General features: G+C 41.1%; 3 protein-coding genes across 5 annotated transcripts; 2 read left to right on the forward strand and 1 right to left on the reverse strand.

Moving 5' to 3' along the window:
* Nucleotides 1-161: 161 nt before the first annotated feature.
* LOC139584547 (zinc finger protein 77-like) lies at nt 162-2515 on the forward strand. Its single transcript, XM_071416544.1, has 2 exons — nt 162-508; nt 1127-2515. The coding sequence occupies exons 1-2, from the start codon at nt 334-336 to the stop codon at nt 2131-2133; spliced, it is 1182 nt and encodes a 393-aa protein (XP_071272645.1). The 5' UTR covers nt 162-333; the 3' UTR covers nt 2134-2515.
* Nucleotides 2516-2914: 399 nt separating this feature from the next.
* On the forward strand, nt 2915-6628 carry LOC139584548 (calcium and integrin-binding protein 1-like). Its single transcript, XM_071416545.1, has 7 exons — nt 2915-3762; nt 4111-4145; nt 4436-4529; nt 4650-4803; nt 4918-5036; nt 5201-5289; nt 5377-6628. Exons 1-7 carry the CDS (start codon nt 3712-3714, stop codon nt 5396-5398), a joined length of 564 nt encoding a protein of 187 aa, XP_071272646.1. The 5' UTR covers nt 2915-3711; the 3' UTR covers nt 5399-6628.
* LOC139584546 (RCC1 domain-containing protein 1-like) lies at nt 6624-13298 on the reverse strand. Of its 3 annotated transcripts, none has more exons than XM_071416543.1 (9): nt 13113-13298; nt 11043-11128; nt 8416-8625; nt 8063-8228; nt 7744-7865; nt 7546-7644; nt 7194-7340; nt 7084-7113; nt 6624-6921 (listed from the first exon to the last, which is right to left on the reverse strand). In XM_071416543.1, exons 2-9 carry the CDS (start codon nt 11095-11097, stop codon nt 6737-6739), a joined length of 1014 nt encoding a protein of 337 aa, XP_071272644.1. In that variant the 5' UTR covers nt 11098-11128; nt 13113-13298; the 3' UTR covers nt 6624-6736. The 3 variants fall into 3 exon arrangements, with proteins under 3 accessions (XP_071272644.1, XP_071272643.1, XP_071272642.1); XM_071416542.1 differs by lacking the exons at nt 11043-11128; nt 13113-13298 and adding exons at nt 8752-8818; nt 8959-9163; XM_071416541.1 differs by lacking the exons at nt 11043-11128; nt 13113-13298 and adding an exon at nt 8959-9275.
* Nucleotides 13299-16263: the final 2965 nt, after the last annotated feature.

Genomic DNA, 16263 nt, shown 5'->3' on the forward strand with positions numbered 1-16263 from the left:
TGTATTATTATTTTGTTATTATTAAGACACTTTTAATTATATCACACGTCCCTCCCGTCAAAGTATCCACATCTCACCTGAGAAGGTTAAAATATAGGATTAATATATAATGTACAGATATGTGATTAGTGATACTTCAGTCAATATAGGATATGTCATGGGGTGCATTTTGTATTTGAAAAGATTTCCATAAACTGAACCGATCTTCTCGTACTCCAGTCCAGCAGGTGGTGATAAATCAAAATGTGTTACCTCCTACCAGATGAGGTTGCCCGCGGAAACGGACAGAAACCAGGAACTAGCTACCTCGGAAGCTACTAAACGTAATCTAAAATGTCTAAAATACAGCTGTTAAGAGTGTTTCTCAATGAGCGATTAAGAACTGCTGCGGAGGAGATATTATGGGCAGTTGAAAAAACGATAGCAGAAGAAGTTTCCCGTTCAAATGAGGAAAATGACCGTCTACAGAGGCAGCTTGAAATCGCTCTCATAAAGCTAAACAGAGCAGGTTTGTGATTACGTTTGTCTATTCAACCGTTATTGTATGGAAGTGGATAGAAAATATCACATCAGCTTTTACAGTTACATAGTTATGTCGTTCATGTCTGAATAGTCATAGAGCTCGCCAGTTTGTAGTCCTAAAAACCGGAAATGAGTTACCTGGTTCGTTCAGCCGTTCCTATGGAGGGAAATGAATGGGGAAAGAATGCAGTTCGGTAGGGTCTGATGCTTCTTAATAAACTACGAAAATAAGGTCTGAGGTTAACACAGGCTTAGGAGATCTCATACAGTACGTTTTGTTCTATGAGATGATCAGTCAGTTAACATAACCTTTATGAATTAAGAAGCCTTTATGTGCTTCTTTTGATTACATGCATGCTTCACAAAAAGTAACGTTAGCTGATGATGATCTCATAGAACAGTAAGATCTGAGCCTGTGTTTACCACAGACCACATTTTATGTGTTTATCCAAAAGCCCTACAAAAAAACATTAATTTCACCCATAGGCTTTGGCCAACGAGCAATGGCGGAGTTAATGCCTACAAAAATACGCTGTTAATAATGCTCTCTATTGTAGGCTTACAGGTTTTCTATATCTCATCCTTCCTTTCTACTTGCCTCTAGACATCCTCCAACAGTCAGTCTCGGAACAGGTTCCCCCTGAGCAGCAGCAGGAGTGGAGCCCCAGTCTCGGACAGGAGGACCCAGAGCCTACACAGATAAAGGAGGAACAGGAGGAACTCAGGACCAATCAGTGGGAAGAGCAGCTTCAAGAGCTGGAAGATGATACCAAAGACTCCATATTCACTAATGCCTTTATGGAACCTGACTGTGAGGACCCAACTCGGCACTCATATCTTTATCAAGCCCAGAATGACGGAAAAGAAGAGAGAGACTCTCTACCCAGCACCTCAACTGCACATATCAAAACAGAAACTGGTGGAGAGGACTACAGATTATCAGAACCAACCAGTGATGCTCAGCCTAATTATGCAAGAAATCCATACTGTTCTGCAGCTCAGAGGGAAAACATTGATTGGATGGGAGTCGGAGGGCCTCCGTCATGTTTTAAACCAGTCAAATCAAAGAAAAGATGGACAGGAAAAAGACAAAGCTCCCATATGAATACTAAGGGTAGAAAATCCACAGAGTCGTCCGATCTGAAATCACCCAGGCAAAGGGATAATGCTCCTTGCCGTTGTAAAGTGTGTGGAAAGTCTTTCCAGTACATGGGTTCATTAATGAAACATGTGCAAACTCATACAAATGAGAAAGAACATATTTGTGGTGTGTGTGGAAAATGTTTTGAGTCCACAGAAAGTATGAAACATCACATCCAAACTCACATTGCAGATAGGATGTGTTGTCATGTTTGTAGTAAATGCTTCACTAGCAATAGGGATCTGATTGTGCACATGAGAACCCACACAGGGGATAAACCGTATCAATGTTCTGATTGTGGCAAAGAATTCAGCGTTCGCAATAGTCTGAAAAGGCACATGAAGATTCATGCAGGAGGTAAAGGATATAGCTGCAGTCATTGTGACAAGTGTTTCAGCACTAGCTTCCGTCTGACATTTCACATGATGAGGAGTCACAGGGGCGAAATCATACAGGTGTCCTGTATGTAGAAAAACAGCTTTACCCAATCATGTGTAATCAGAAAAGTCACACTGGGGAAAATGTGTATGAGTGCAGTGATTGCAGTAAATATTTCAGTGACAGTGGCTGTTTGAATTTCTAAAAAGTCCACACAGACCACTGTCATATACGTTGCTCACCTAAATCTGTATAGTCCTAATGCTGGAGTAACTCGCCTTTGAATGAGCCTCGCTCGCAAAAAGAGACAACCTGTGTGTTTTTGGAGTTCTATTATGGTGGGAGGAAAGGAAATTAGCTACTAATGGTAATACATCTAAAACATAATAAAAGTACTGTGATTTCAAGTATGTTTTATTCCATTGAAATCTGTTGAGCTACTTTTTAATGCCCAATAAATATAAGCACAAAGCATATACTCAGTTTGGACAGTATGTGTAGGGAGTTGAATTTTAGTTACTGGAATTGTAGCCCAAAATAATTGTGGGCAAACTACATAGTCAACCACCAGGCTCTGTACACGTTGACAGTAATTTAAATGGTTATGGACAAATTATAAACTAGGTGGTTCCAGCCCTGAATGCTGATTGGCTGACAGCTGTGGTATATCAGACCGTATACCATGGGTATGACAAAACATATTTTTACTGCTCTAATTACATTGGTAACCAGTTTAAAATAGTAATCAAGCACCTCGGGGGTTTGTGGTATATGGAAAATATTTGTTTGTAAGGATAGAGTAGCAAACAAATTGTCAGTCAACGTAACTTATTTGAAAAGGCATTACTTTATTACATTTTTCAACATTTTCCTAACATTTGTCATAATTAGTTAAAGCAAATCATTTGTATCTGCTCTCGCTGGACTTCGGCTGCATATTTTCTGCCATTTTCTTCAAATCTGAAAAGTTATGAAGCCACACCCATTTCCTGAAGAATGGCATTAGCTTGGGTGCTTGCCTGCGTTTGTAAGGTCAGAACGCTCAAATCAACCATACTCCTCCGCCCGAACATCCAGTGTGTGCACAAACAGTCAATGCTCTGAATTAATGAGCACACTCCCAGCACTCCGGATTGAATTTAAGAACACCCCCGAAGAAGTCGTGAAATGTCAAACTACTCATTTGCTATGCTAACTAGATAGCAAGAGGTTGCATAGCAACAGCATCAACTTCCGGTAGACAGATGAAGAGCTAGTAAGCTCAACTGAAAGGATACTATTAATTTACAGTATACTAAAATGAACTAATAGTATATAGTATGTAGTATACAGTATGTTAGTATGGGTATTCGAACACAGCTTTTGTATTTTGGCGAATTTAGTACGTCATCCGGGAAATTTTGGCATACTAACTACATCCATACTATGACCAATAAGCACACTATATACTCAATTCACATCACAAATAGTACGGTTAGTATGAGTATTCAAACACAACTCAAGTCTGGGTTCCATTGGCGCAGGCAGCCGCAGAATAGCAGGTGACACGTCCGGCATTTCGACTTAATAATATTACGTAAATTCCGGAAAGGGAAGTGGCTCCTTTGGAAAGTTATCGAAGCAGAAAGTTCTCAGAAGTTATCTAGCTAAACAAACAGAAGAAGGGAAAAATGGGAACAACAGCAAGTCAATTAGGGAAGGATCTGCTCTCAGAATATCAGGTGACATAAGATATTTAACGTGAATTAGATATTTAGCCAAGAAAGTGTACACAACAAGTTGTTGGCCATTGTCGTTACTAGGTTAGGGAATAACTAACGTTAACTAAAAGCTAACCAAGTTGTTTTTAGCCAGCTGGCTATTTATCGTTACTTTTTGCCCTCAAAAGAGTCAGCTTGAATTATTGCCTTTAACAAGCGAGTGCATTTTCAGCTTTTGACGACTGTTAGCTAGTTAGTAGGACAACTTGTTGAGAACATTGCAAGTGACCAACTGATAAAAGCAAGAAGTTGTGGTAAAAATATGGAATGTGTGTAGTATTAAATAATGTATTAACACTTCCCTTCCAGGAGCTGACATTTCTTACAAAACAAGAAATTCTGTTGTAAGTAACTAGCTTTATTCATGATCATTTCAATTGACTGATACTTCTTTCAATATCCTATTTGATACATATACAGTATAAATATATAGGCTCCATTTTGCCAGAGCTTAACGTCCTTGTCAACTGAAAGGGCTAAAGTCCCAATTTACAACGAAATTTGATCGGCAAGATGGATTGTTTGAACTAGGTTGGAATGGTTTGTCATTTTAGATTTATTGCGAAAGGGCCTTGATGAACAATCAACATCCATACAGGCAGAGCTAAGTTTGTTTGATGCGTCTTTTCTGTAGGGCACACAAGCGATTCAGTGAACTCCTTTCCAAAGAGGACAGAAACCTCACCAGTGTGCCCATGGAGAAAGTCCTTTCACTGCCAGAACTCAAGGTGACAAGATTGCAATTGAAATTCTACTCCATTACTAATACTTGAATGTTGTTACAAATCATTGTAACATGTTGGATTACCTTTGGTCCCTAATGTTTATGTTCTGTCCCCACCCTTTAGTCCAACCCTTTCAGGAAAAGGATCTGCCATGTATTCTCAACATCTGATATGAAAGATGGAAGTCTCACCTTTGAGGACTTCCTTGATCTCTTGAGTGCCTTCAGCGATTCAGCAACACTGGAAATCAAGTCCCACTACGCATTCCGCATTTTTGGTAATACAATTGTTGGGAATTCTTGGGGTATATGTATGTCATGTATTCATGGATGTCTGGCAGTGTGTGGGTGGCTGGTGAAAACATAAAATGGGAATTGTTTTGTATGTTCAGACTTTGATGACGATGGCACTCTGGATGGCGGGGACCTGGAGAAGCTGGTGAACTGTTTGACTGGTGAGACTGAAGACACAAGGCTTACACCTGAAGAGATGAGGCAGCTCATCAGCAATGTAAGTTTACAGATTAAGGCCACTATTGGTTCTTCCCAATGTGAGCCTACCTCAAAGAAGACCTGCTGTGTATGATATAGTCAGGTCTGCTTTGTATGATTTCAAGTCTCCGTCTGCAATATCCAAGGGTAAAGCAACTACTTATTTACTTTTCAATTTTACAGATTCTTGAAGAGTCAGATATAGACAAAGATGGGACAGTAAATCTGTCAGAGTTCCAACATGTTATCTCGAGGTCACCAGATTTCATCAGGTGAGTTGAAATCTGATTAGAATATCTCTCCATAATCACTACATTTTAACTATGTACCCCCCTCTAATATTCCACATTTTTCTTCAGTTCTTTTAAGATTGTGCTGTGAAGTCTACGGATAACACACCAGGATATGGATGCTTTGGATTCTGTTCTATTCATACTAAGAGGACCTCTTCTATTTTTTCATTGTAATACCAGTAACTTTGAGATTTTGCCTTAAATTATACAGAGTGGCTTTCCCCCCCAGACTAAAGGTTCCTAAGCTTCTGGGCGTGTGCGGATCACACACGGTGCATGTTTTTACCTCTACTTGACGCATACATTTGCGTTGTCTCTTTCCTTTCACATTTCTCATTGTGAATCGTGAATGATAAAGAGATAATGGAATTTTTTTTGTAGGCACAAACTCCACCATGGTTCGTTGGAGGGGAAATGAATGGTGTTTTTGGTTAAACACCAAAAATAAGTTTAGGTAAACACGGTCTTGAGATTTTTTTGGTTCTGAGAATCTTCATCAGCTAACATCACTTTCTTGAATTTTGAAGAATTCATATAATCTATTAAAAAAAAAGCATAGCACAAAGGCTTAATTCATAAACGTCATGTTAACTGACTGGTATTATCGGATAGAACAAAACAAGATCTCCTCAGCCTGTGTTAACCTCAGACCTTATTTTCGGCATTTATTCCAAAACCCTATTCTTTCCCCATTCATTTTTCACATAGGGTTGGCTGAACGAACCAAAGGTAACTAATTTATTGGGTTTTAGGACTACAAGCTGGTGAGCTCTGATAATTCTTCAAGTTTTTACCGGTTAAACGTCCATACAGCATCTGCATACCAACCATTTGATCTCATCAGTTTCATGGGATATACATTTATAGCTTCGTGTTATTATTGTTTCGAATGATGGGCTAGTGAGCCAATTTTTAGAGCAGATGTTAAACTGTAGCATAGTTTAGGCTGTGTTTTTGCCTAGTGGCCACATGGAAAAATTTGTTTTTTTGTCTGACAGTAATGTCATACTATTATATTCGGTTGTTTTGTAGAATACTATCATTGTGATCTTGCAGGCTTTGATCAAACTTTATTAAACAAGCACCATTAGCCAGAGTAGCCTGTTCTCTGAGTAGAGCAGAGTGTGCATAAAGTAGAGAATAATTTTTCCAGGGGGGAAAGGTTTGGGAAGAGTCTGATCCACAGCCTAAATTATATTGGTCTGTGTAGATTAATATTTTCTGTTTGAAAATGTATTTCTACATCATGTCAGTGCTCTCTTAACTGTAAAACTTTTTAAAATCTATAAATAGCTAGAATAAAAGTAATCAAGTCTTAGTCACTAACTTTACTTCTTTTTGAAACAAACAGCTAGTCAATCAATCTGTGCCCCGTCCTTAGTGCTCAACTCCTACAGGCAGTTTTTCCATTCTATGTAGTCCTTGGTTACAGAGGAATAAGGATATTTGTGTCAGGATGGAGAGAGGGGTCCTCTTTGATAGCAGAAACAAAAGTGTTCCATGGTCCACACACTACATCCACCACACGCAGCCCCTGGTCCTTGAAAAACTCTACCCGTCTTGGCTCGTCTGAACTGTTCACAGTCCCCTGTCCCAGCTGGCCGTATTCACCTGAAACGGTGGCAAATGCGAAACTTGTAGCCGTGCATATGAAAAAAGACCATGTCTATCCATTGATATGAATTGCTAGGTGAAATACATAACGGCTATTTATTCAATACACAGGCCTACTCAAAGCCACGTAGACTAGAATATTTGACATTTAAAGCTTACCCCAGCCCCAGGTGTAGAGATCACCTGTACCTGGAAAATAAATAGAAAAAATACTCAGTGTCATCTCTCTAAATTAGCAGTTTGAGGCAGCTTGTGTGAAGGGCTCTTACTTGTGACTGCCGCAGTGTGACGCGACCCACAGCTGATCTTGCTGACCTCACATGACTGAGTAACATCCACCAGGGCTGGGAAGGCCTGTATTGATATGAACACCTCATCGTTGCTCTCCTCTTGATCTTTACATGTGCTGGCACCACCTAAACATACAACAGTTCAGATATAACATATTTATATATTGTGTATCTACACCAGTCCAGAACCTCAATGTAGGTGTTTTGCAACGCAGCCAATTTGGGGTATATAAGTATCATCCATTTGCCTGCATGAACACTAAATATTAAAACAAGCTGAGCTGGTGGGTCTGCCCTCCCAAAATATAACACAGATTTCAGACAGGCAGACCTGTGTCCTGGCTCTTCTGCTGCTCTCCTCTTAGCGCTCGTGATGGCAGTCCCACCTGGCCACTCTCATTCCAGCCCCACACGTACAGGTCTCCCCCAGCTGTGGACCAGACTAGTGATCACATTGACTGAATAATGTAATGCAATCACTCTACTTTATCATTCTTTTGTAAGTTCCATCCCAGTCAGTCCCTCTTACCACTGGTGCAGACAGAGTGCCAACCCCCGGCGGCCACAGTGCTCATGGGCATACCCATTAGTGCCTCCATTGCTCTGGGCTCCTCCTGCGGGCTCAGGTCCCCATGTCCCAGCTGCCCATGGCTGCCAACAACACCAGGGAGCAAGGTTTTAACAACATTTAATACAGATCCTATGCTGTCGTTCATTCTGCCATGTCTGATGTACCCAAAATAGTCATCAGTAACCTATGAAAGGTGTGCTGTAAAAATGCCTATTGACTAAACTGTTGTACAGGATTTGTTAAATCCATTACAAAACATGACATTTGTGGTCTTCACCTGCCTGAGCCCCAGGTGTAGATGTCTCCAGAGGCAGTGAGGAGGACTGCGTGCTCTGTGCCTAGTGCCAGGCTAACAGCCAGTAGTTGTGGGGAAAGTGGGCGGTAAAAGGGAGGGTTGGAAGCTATGTACCCTCCTGGAACTAATGGGAATGCTAGTGAGGGCCCTACAAAACACACAAGAATACATTATGATTACAACATTATTGAAATGCAACTATTGATCAGAGCTTCATTATATTTTCCACACACCTGTACATGGACCTGGGTGGGGGAAATAACAAGATTTATTTCATTCTAGGGGCTGTGGGTGGTACCAACTATGCTACAGCTCCAGTCAGTATAAATCAATACCAGTATTATCTGGAATCCCCATACTCCACCCTGGTTTCTTCTCATTTCGTTCAGAGTTCCAGCACTCTACTCTGTCTGTGAAAGACAGGGCCAGATATCCCTCGCTGATATGTGCATCCTGGCACCCTCGGCTTTCCTCTACACAGCCGCCACAACCTCTCTGACTGGGGGTCCCTACTCCAAAACCTGCCAGACACAGCCTTCCATCACCTGAAACGTAAACAAATGATACAGTTAAGTGGAAACTTTGAAACAGTCCATGTAGTTAGACGAATTGAGGTACATGGTTGCAACTTAATTGATACACTGTGGGAACTGGTTCATGCAGTTATCAACCTTTCACTGCGGTCACTGGTTGAGCGGTCTGCCTGGACTGCAGAGTTACAATCACAAGAAAGCAGACCTTTCAAAAAAATATAGCAGTTTTAAAACTGCAGTCGACGGGTATTTTGGACGCAGGATTTGGCAGCATACTGCAGTTATACTAAGCTCTAACTGCAATCTCTTTTCGTAAGGGATGATCGAGTTGAGTACTCTACTCACTATTTGAATGCAGAGCTGCTCTTCGACTCCAACTCGTCCTGATCTGCGTATCAACATTGCTATTATGTTGACAGATTTGGACAGGCTCCTCTTCCAAATTCCGACAAACAATATCAATAGAGATTGGATATGTCACGTTGGCATCTCCGGCACTTTCCGCATCAGTACATTTTTCATTCGCTCGTATTTGCCCAAAGCCGTTGAAGCCAAATCCAAACCAATTCATCAGCAACTCTGCGTTTCGCGGTAGCGTAAACCAAAAAATCCGTACAACGTTGCGATCAGTGCTACAGATAGAACAATGAGACGGATACTTCACCGGATGTATAAATGTGAAGCATCCGCTTTGCGTTTCCAGTCATTACCAAATATGGTAGCGAAAGGAAACCCACTGGCCGGCAGTGGGAGAAGATGAAACGAGATGGGTTTTGGCCAACATTCTGCAAATTCTCATCGATTAAACATTTGATCTCAATTGAATTTTCTGTTCCCAAAATGTGAATGAACAGAGTGGACTACGTTTGGTAGACTTTACACTTTGGCGGTTGGCATCCAATATGTTGCATTACCGCCCTCAACTGGACTACAATATAAATCCATTAGGCTATACTTTAATACTTATATATATATATATATAATACACACACATATATATACACACACACATATATATATATAAATAAAACACCCGTCCAACTAACCCTACACTCATTAAAAACCCACTACCCCATTCAGCTACTTTGACCCTATCTGCTCCTGCACCATGCCAAAGGCCTGGGAGGACGGGACACCACCACTCAACACACCCTGTAACTCTTCTGAAGTCAAATCTTGTATATCCAAATACTTTTCTGTAGCTGCCACCACAACATCTATTTTCTGTGATTAATGTTCCATTTCTGCGTTAGTTAATAACCATTGCTATGAAAGCTTGATAACCATTGCTATGAAAGCTAAGAAACCAACCTTACAGAAGCATATATCACTGGTTGGCCTATCCCTCTGTGCTGGCACAGATCTACTACTCACAGGGATCCTAACAGGATCCCTCACCCATCCTCTACTTTTTTCACTGCCTCAGCATACAACACCTGCACTACTCTGACTCTAGCCACCTCAACCTGCCTCTCTCCCCCCGGACACTTCCGATCCCCAGCAACATGGGCACTCCTACAGTTGACACAACTTTATCCACGGAAACTACACAATCCTTTATATCCCATGCCCTCCTGCACACTTCCCACATCTTGGAATCTCCCTCCTACAAACTGCTGCTACATGACCGTACACGTTGCACCTGAAACAGCGCAGTGGATCCGGCACAAAAGCTCTAACAGGATAACTGATATATCCTGACTTGACTTTGTCAGGTAAAGACTGAAGCAAAACTCAAAAGGGCTGACTGACTGTTTCACAGCACTCCCCACCGGGTCTGGGTTGCACCAAACTGCAGGCATCACAAACACCAGGAATCTTCACCTTTACACTTAACACTAAATCATTCCTTTCAATGGTGCAGATCTTAACCCAAGTAGTGTGACATAGAGCGTCCACTCCCTCTGGTCATAGTAAATACAAACAAATATCACAAGTTCACTACAGGTTACCTTCACTGATTCAAATGCACCCACCTCCTTTCTCATCCACCCTGAAACCAAAAATGGATCCGCTAAAAAGCAAGGATCCCCTTTCTACAAAAATGTCACTCCTACTGGACCAGATTCTTCTTTATCATGTCCATTGATGCCAGGCTCAGGTTTCGAGTTCTTCAACACAATTTCCACCTCACCTAACTCGCCCTCATTCACTTCCATTTCACCTCCAGAATTCGGTCTGGCGCACAGCTCACTCTGTTTGCACTTGACACCAGTCTTCTTCAACACCCTATCTCCATTTTTATCACCATCTTCCTCAAATTCAAATCCAAACCTCTGCTTTCCTCATTCTCTTCGACCTCTTCTTCCTATTTGTTCCCTCCATTCCTCCTCAGAAATCCACATTTGTGTGTCCCTGTCCCAATATTCCTATTCTCCGGACTTTGCTTGCGGCCTGACGTAACCCCATCTCATAGTCGTCCTGCTCACCTCGGAAACGTGTCTTCCCTGGGCGCCGACATTTGTAGAGCATCTTCCTGGTCATTTTCAGCTCTTGCCTCCAGCTCCATACGCTGCTGGAGATGGGTGTGAGAGAATTTGATCCGTTCGATTATGGGAGGTCAGATCAGCATTTTGAATGCATGCTGTGCAGTAGTCCGACGAGTTGAAACTAATTACATATATAAACACTGGATTGCTGATGCTATTCCTTTATCTTGCTGACATTTTTCCCCTCATGCATTTCCTTTGCATTCCCTGACAATGTCTACAAGTGTTTAATGTTTCCAACATATTATTTATGTTGTTCTATAATGCACAGAGAAACACAAATTATTGACTTGCACCTTCTTATAATATGGATCATTTTTGCTTCCCTTTCCTATTTCCACTAGATTTCCAATGTCTCAGTTATTGTTTGTAAACCAAAAACACCAAGACTTTAGAAGGCTGTCTGACAAAAAAACTTGCGATGTTAATACATCTGAGTGATTTCATTAAAAGCTAATCCTTTGTATCTAAATCATTTCATCACTAAAGACTGCATCTAGCCTTAAATATTTATGTGCAATTTCTGGATTATGGAAACCACAGGAGGCTGCTGAGGGGAGGATGCTCATAATAATGGCTGGAACTGAGTGAATGGAATTACATTAAACACATGGAAACCTCTTTGATACCATTCCACTTATTATGTTCCTGCCATTACTACGAGCCCATCCTCCCCAAATAAGGTGCCACCAACCTCCAGTGATGGAAATTAATTTCAAAGCAAGATGTTTCAACCAATAATGAGTATAAACCTTGGATGACTGACAGGGGGTGCTGTATTGAAGCTACCGCCAACTTGGTACTCCTCGATTGTAAAAAAATATATATTTTGGAAGCTATATAAATGCATTTATTAATGTCTACATTCGTTTTTGACACATTTATTATATTAAAGACACCTTAATGCATACTTTTAAATGATGTGAGCTAAACATACAAATAAAAAAATAGATACAGTACCAGTCAAAAGTTTGGACACACCTACTCATTCAAGGGTTTTTCTTTATTTTTACTATTATCTACATTGTATAATAATAGTGAAGACATCAAAACTATGAAATAACACACATGAAATCATGTAGTAACCAAGAAAAAGTGTTAAACAAATCAATATATATTTTAGATTCTTCAAAGTAGTACAATGACCCAACCCACCTCCAGGCTGTGTAAGGGCTATTTGACCAAGATGGAGTGCTGCATCAGATGACCTGGCCTCTACAATCACCCAACCTCAACCCAATTGAGATGGTTTGGGATGAGTTGGACCACAGAGTGAAGGAAAAGCAGCCCACAAGTGCTCAGCATATATGGGACTCCTTCAAGACTGTTGGAAAAGCATTCCAGGTGAAGCTGGTTGAGAGAATGCCAAGTGTGTGCAAAGCTGTCATCAAGGCAAAGGGTAGCTACTTTGAAGAATCTCAAATATAGTTTTGATGTCTTCACTATTATTCTACAATGTAGAAAACAGTAAAAATAAAGAAAAACCCTTGAATGAGTACTGTAGGTGTGTCCAAACTTTTGACTGGTACTGTAGATATTGGAAATATACACGTAATATCATATCACCACATATATATCTCCCTTATACCCTGTTATGTCATAGTGTGGCAGTATGCTATCAATTTGTTTTCTGGCCATCAAGGGATTAAGATGGTCAAATGTAGGACTTGGCATGGAAATTCCTGGACTAGTCTCCTAGGACAGGGTTTCCCAACCCTGTCCACGGGCCCTCCCAGACTTTTCACATTTTTGTTTTAACCCTAAACTGGCACCCCTGATTCAATTAGTCAAAGGGTTGAATATTAGTTGACTAATTGAATCAGGCATGCCAGTTAAGGGTAAAAACAAAAATGTGAAAAGTCTGGGAGGGCCCGTGGACAGGCAGAGGAGAGGGTTGGGGAACCTTGCCCTAGGACACTGTCTTTAATGGGTCAGACAAATTGCCTAATTGTTGTGTGTGTCCTCTGTTGCTTTAGAGACAAGAGGAGTCTTGAGAAATCTTGTGCTCACATAGGACTCCTGAGTCCCTCCCATTGCCAAGGTAGCGCTGCTGCTGTGTCTTGTTACTGTAGGGGAAGAAGAGGCTAGAGATCGAGCGGGGACAGGTGACATGCCTCCTAAGAGCTGACGTTACTGTAAAACCCCACACACGATAGAAACATAGGAAGTCCACAAGCATCAGAACCAGTACCAAGGACCCATAGAGCAGAACCACAGTCTGGAACAGGGACCTCTAACTGGAATCAAAACAGACAGCTCTCATGAAAAACCAGGGCCATGCTTTTCACTGGTAAATGACTAAAATGCTTTCATCAAAGTCTAGTTTGCGGACAGTGCCCAAAGTTTCCACACAAGGAAAATGAAAAAACATCTGTCACAACAATGTAAAAATAACAATGCAGGAAATATCAATATTACCAAAGCTCCAAGGAGTTCTAAGGCTGAAATGAGTCACAGACAATGCCATCTGTCTCTATTATATCCCTGACAGCTTGTTAATAAATTATTCAAGTGTCAGTTTTGCTCATATTTCCACAAAAGCAGCTGCAGCATGTATAGGGCATGAGCTACCCTCCTGTAGGTTTTTACTCAAAACAAGCAAAAACCTACACGATGGTAGTGGTTAGAGCCCTGCTGTAGACAGGTTCTTTAGAGTTCCCTCCGGTCTCTGTCTGATTGCTGTTCATGCTGTTGTGGTACTAGGACCTTTGGAAGCACTGTTTGAACCCTAGCCCCCCTCCTAGCCAGCAACAGAAGGACAGGTCGGGGGTCAGAGTAGCCCTCACACAGCATAGCTCTGTACCCTACTTCCCTACTTTATTATGAGTTTTGCCAATAAAAAGCAGCACATGTTAGTTACATATGAGACATGTTAGTTACATGTAAGACAATTGTTAGTTACAATCATTTGTAATAGGTGCCTTTATCAATATTACCGGGATAAAGAGGAGATTCTTACCTGATGCAGATCTACAGTATTCCACTCAAATACAAGGCACAGTTTAGAGTAAAGGTCTTCTCGGTTCCAAAAAGTTGGACCCGGACAATCAGACCCGGACCTGATCATAAAATAAAAAGGGGACCCAGACCCGAAAACAATGAAACCCTAATGGACCCAACGATAACCAGACCTAGACCCGATACGTACCCTAACAGGACCGGGTCTAGACCAGACTCGATTGGATCCGAATGACCAAAAAATGATGTTTATCAGCCAAGTTGCTCTTCTGGTTAATTAATTGGTCTTTGTATGTTGGCTAGGCCTTCTATAAGTCAATAAATTCACATTATTAGCATAAAATAAATACGCTATAAGCTATGCTGAGTCATTGTCGGGTCCATTCAGGTCCACGTGGGTCTATCGGGGCGGCAGGTAGCCTAATGGTGAGAGTGTTGGACTAGTAACTGAAAGGTTGCAAGATCGAATCCCCAAGCTGACAAGGTAAAAATATGTTGTTCTGCCCCTGAACAAGGCAGTTAACCCACTGTTCCCAGGCTGTCATTGAAAATAAGAATTTGTTCTTAACTGACTTGCCTAGTTAAATAAAGGTGAAAAATATATATATATATAGTGTGCCAACTTTTCTGAGCACGCATAAAAATCACTCTAAAATAGAAATGGTTATTTATGAACCATATGAGTCTTTTGACCAATCATCCAATAGTGCAGGGGGCTAGTGCAACCTTTTCTTGCCCAGGGACACCTGCCCTTGCAAACTGGCAACCCAGGGATCCCCACCATATGTTAGCAAAAATATTTTATTACGTGTGAAAAAGGTGAATGATAATGGCAAGGAGAAGTATTAAACCTTTTTAAATTAATACATTTGGTAGATAGTCATTATTTTGACCTCCCCACGTTATAATTGTAAGAGGAAGCATAAACTCAAATAGCCTATTAGCTAGAAAGCTAACTCCAAACACATTTTCGCTAATAGCAGCTGTTGGTTAAACAAAGGTTAGCCATGTGTTGGCAAAAAAGTATGTCCAAGTCAAGACAGCTTAGTTTACCAGCAGCTAGCGGTACTTGCCACTGCTGGTACTTGCATGTGCTTTTTCAAAGCCTATTAAGATACTCCAGTGAGTGTAATTTGCTCAATATTAAGACAAATAAGGTCATAAAAGAGATTATAAAAAAATATATATTCTCATATTTTCTACTGTAGGTAGCTATGTAAACATATATTTGTTCCACTTAAAATATATATATTCGTGGCCCCTGCAGTACCTCGCGGACCCGATGTTGAATACCCCTGGGCTAGTGCTTTGCTCCTCTGGTTGAGTAGCTAGCTAGTGCTACATCCCACAAATCTTTGCTGTTATGAATTGCGCTAACGTTACTAGGCTAAAAGCTTTACCAGAGTAGCCCCCACACTGACACACATATCCAAACGGACTGACGGTGAAACAAGAGAACAAACCATTCCGTAGCTATAGATAACCGTGCACGGGCATCATTTAACGGCTATTCTTAATGTGTCCCTACAACAGCTATTCGGCAGGATTCAACTCTGACTGGTAGGTTATCATTTCTTTGACACTTAGCTAGTTGACGCCAGCTAGGCTAATGCTAGCTAACTGGTTGTGTAGCCATGTGACTAGCTAACAAACGTTACAGCGTTTTAGCGAGGGATTGTGTCCAGCAGTTAAGTGTCGGTTAGAGAAGAAAGTGCAAGCTTCAATAACTGAAGGCTTGCTGAAGAAAGATGGCAAGCTTGCTAACTTTACCTGCTAGCTAGCTGACTAACAGGATAAGTTATGGTAACAGACAGAAACGTCAACCTGTCATTCTAGCAGCTATCTAACTAGCCAGCTAGCAGACTACCAACGTCAGGCATGACTGCAATAATCACGTTTTGTGGTGTCTGAATGATATCCGATTGACCCTTTGAGCGACATAGCTAGCTAACGCAATTGAAATTGAATGACAGCCGAGCTTTGACTAACTTATTTAGCTAGCTGGTGCACTGGTTTTCTGTTAGGACTTAACTATCTAACTGATTTTAAATTATTACAATAGACAATGATTATAATTAGCTAGATCTTGATATATTGATACTGGTTTGCTTGTTGCCATGTTCTTGCTGCTTCACACCTTACACTAACGTTAACCCACACACTGGGAAATCATCATGACCTATTGAGCTTTATTCCACTTCAC

The sequence above is a fragment of the Salvelinus alpinus genome, chromosome 9 (assembly GCF_045679555.1).
Source record: "Salvelinus alpinus chromosome 9, SLU_Salpinus.1, whole genome shotgun sequence".
Taxonomy (NCBI): Eukaryota; Metazoa; Chordata; class Actinopteri; order Salmoniformes; family Salmonidae; genus Salvelinus; species Salvelinus alpinus.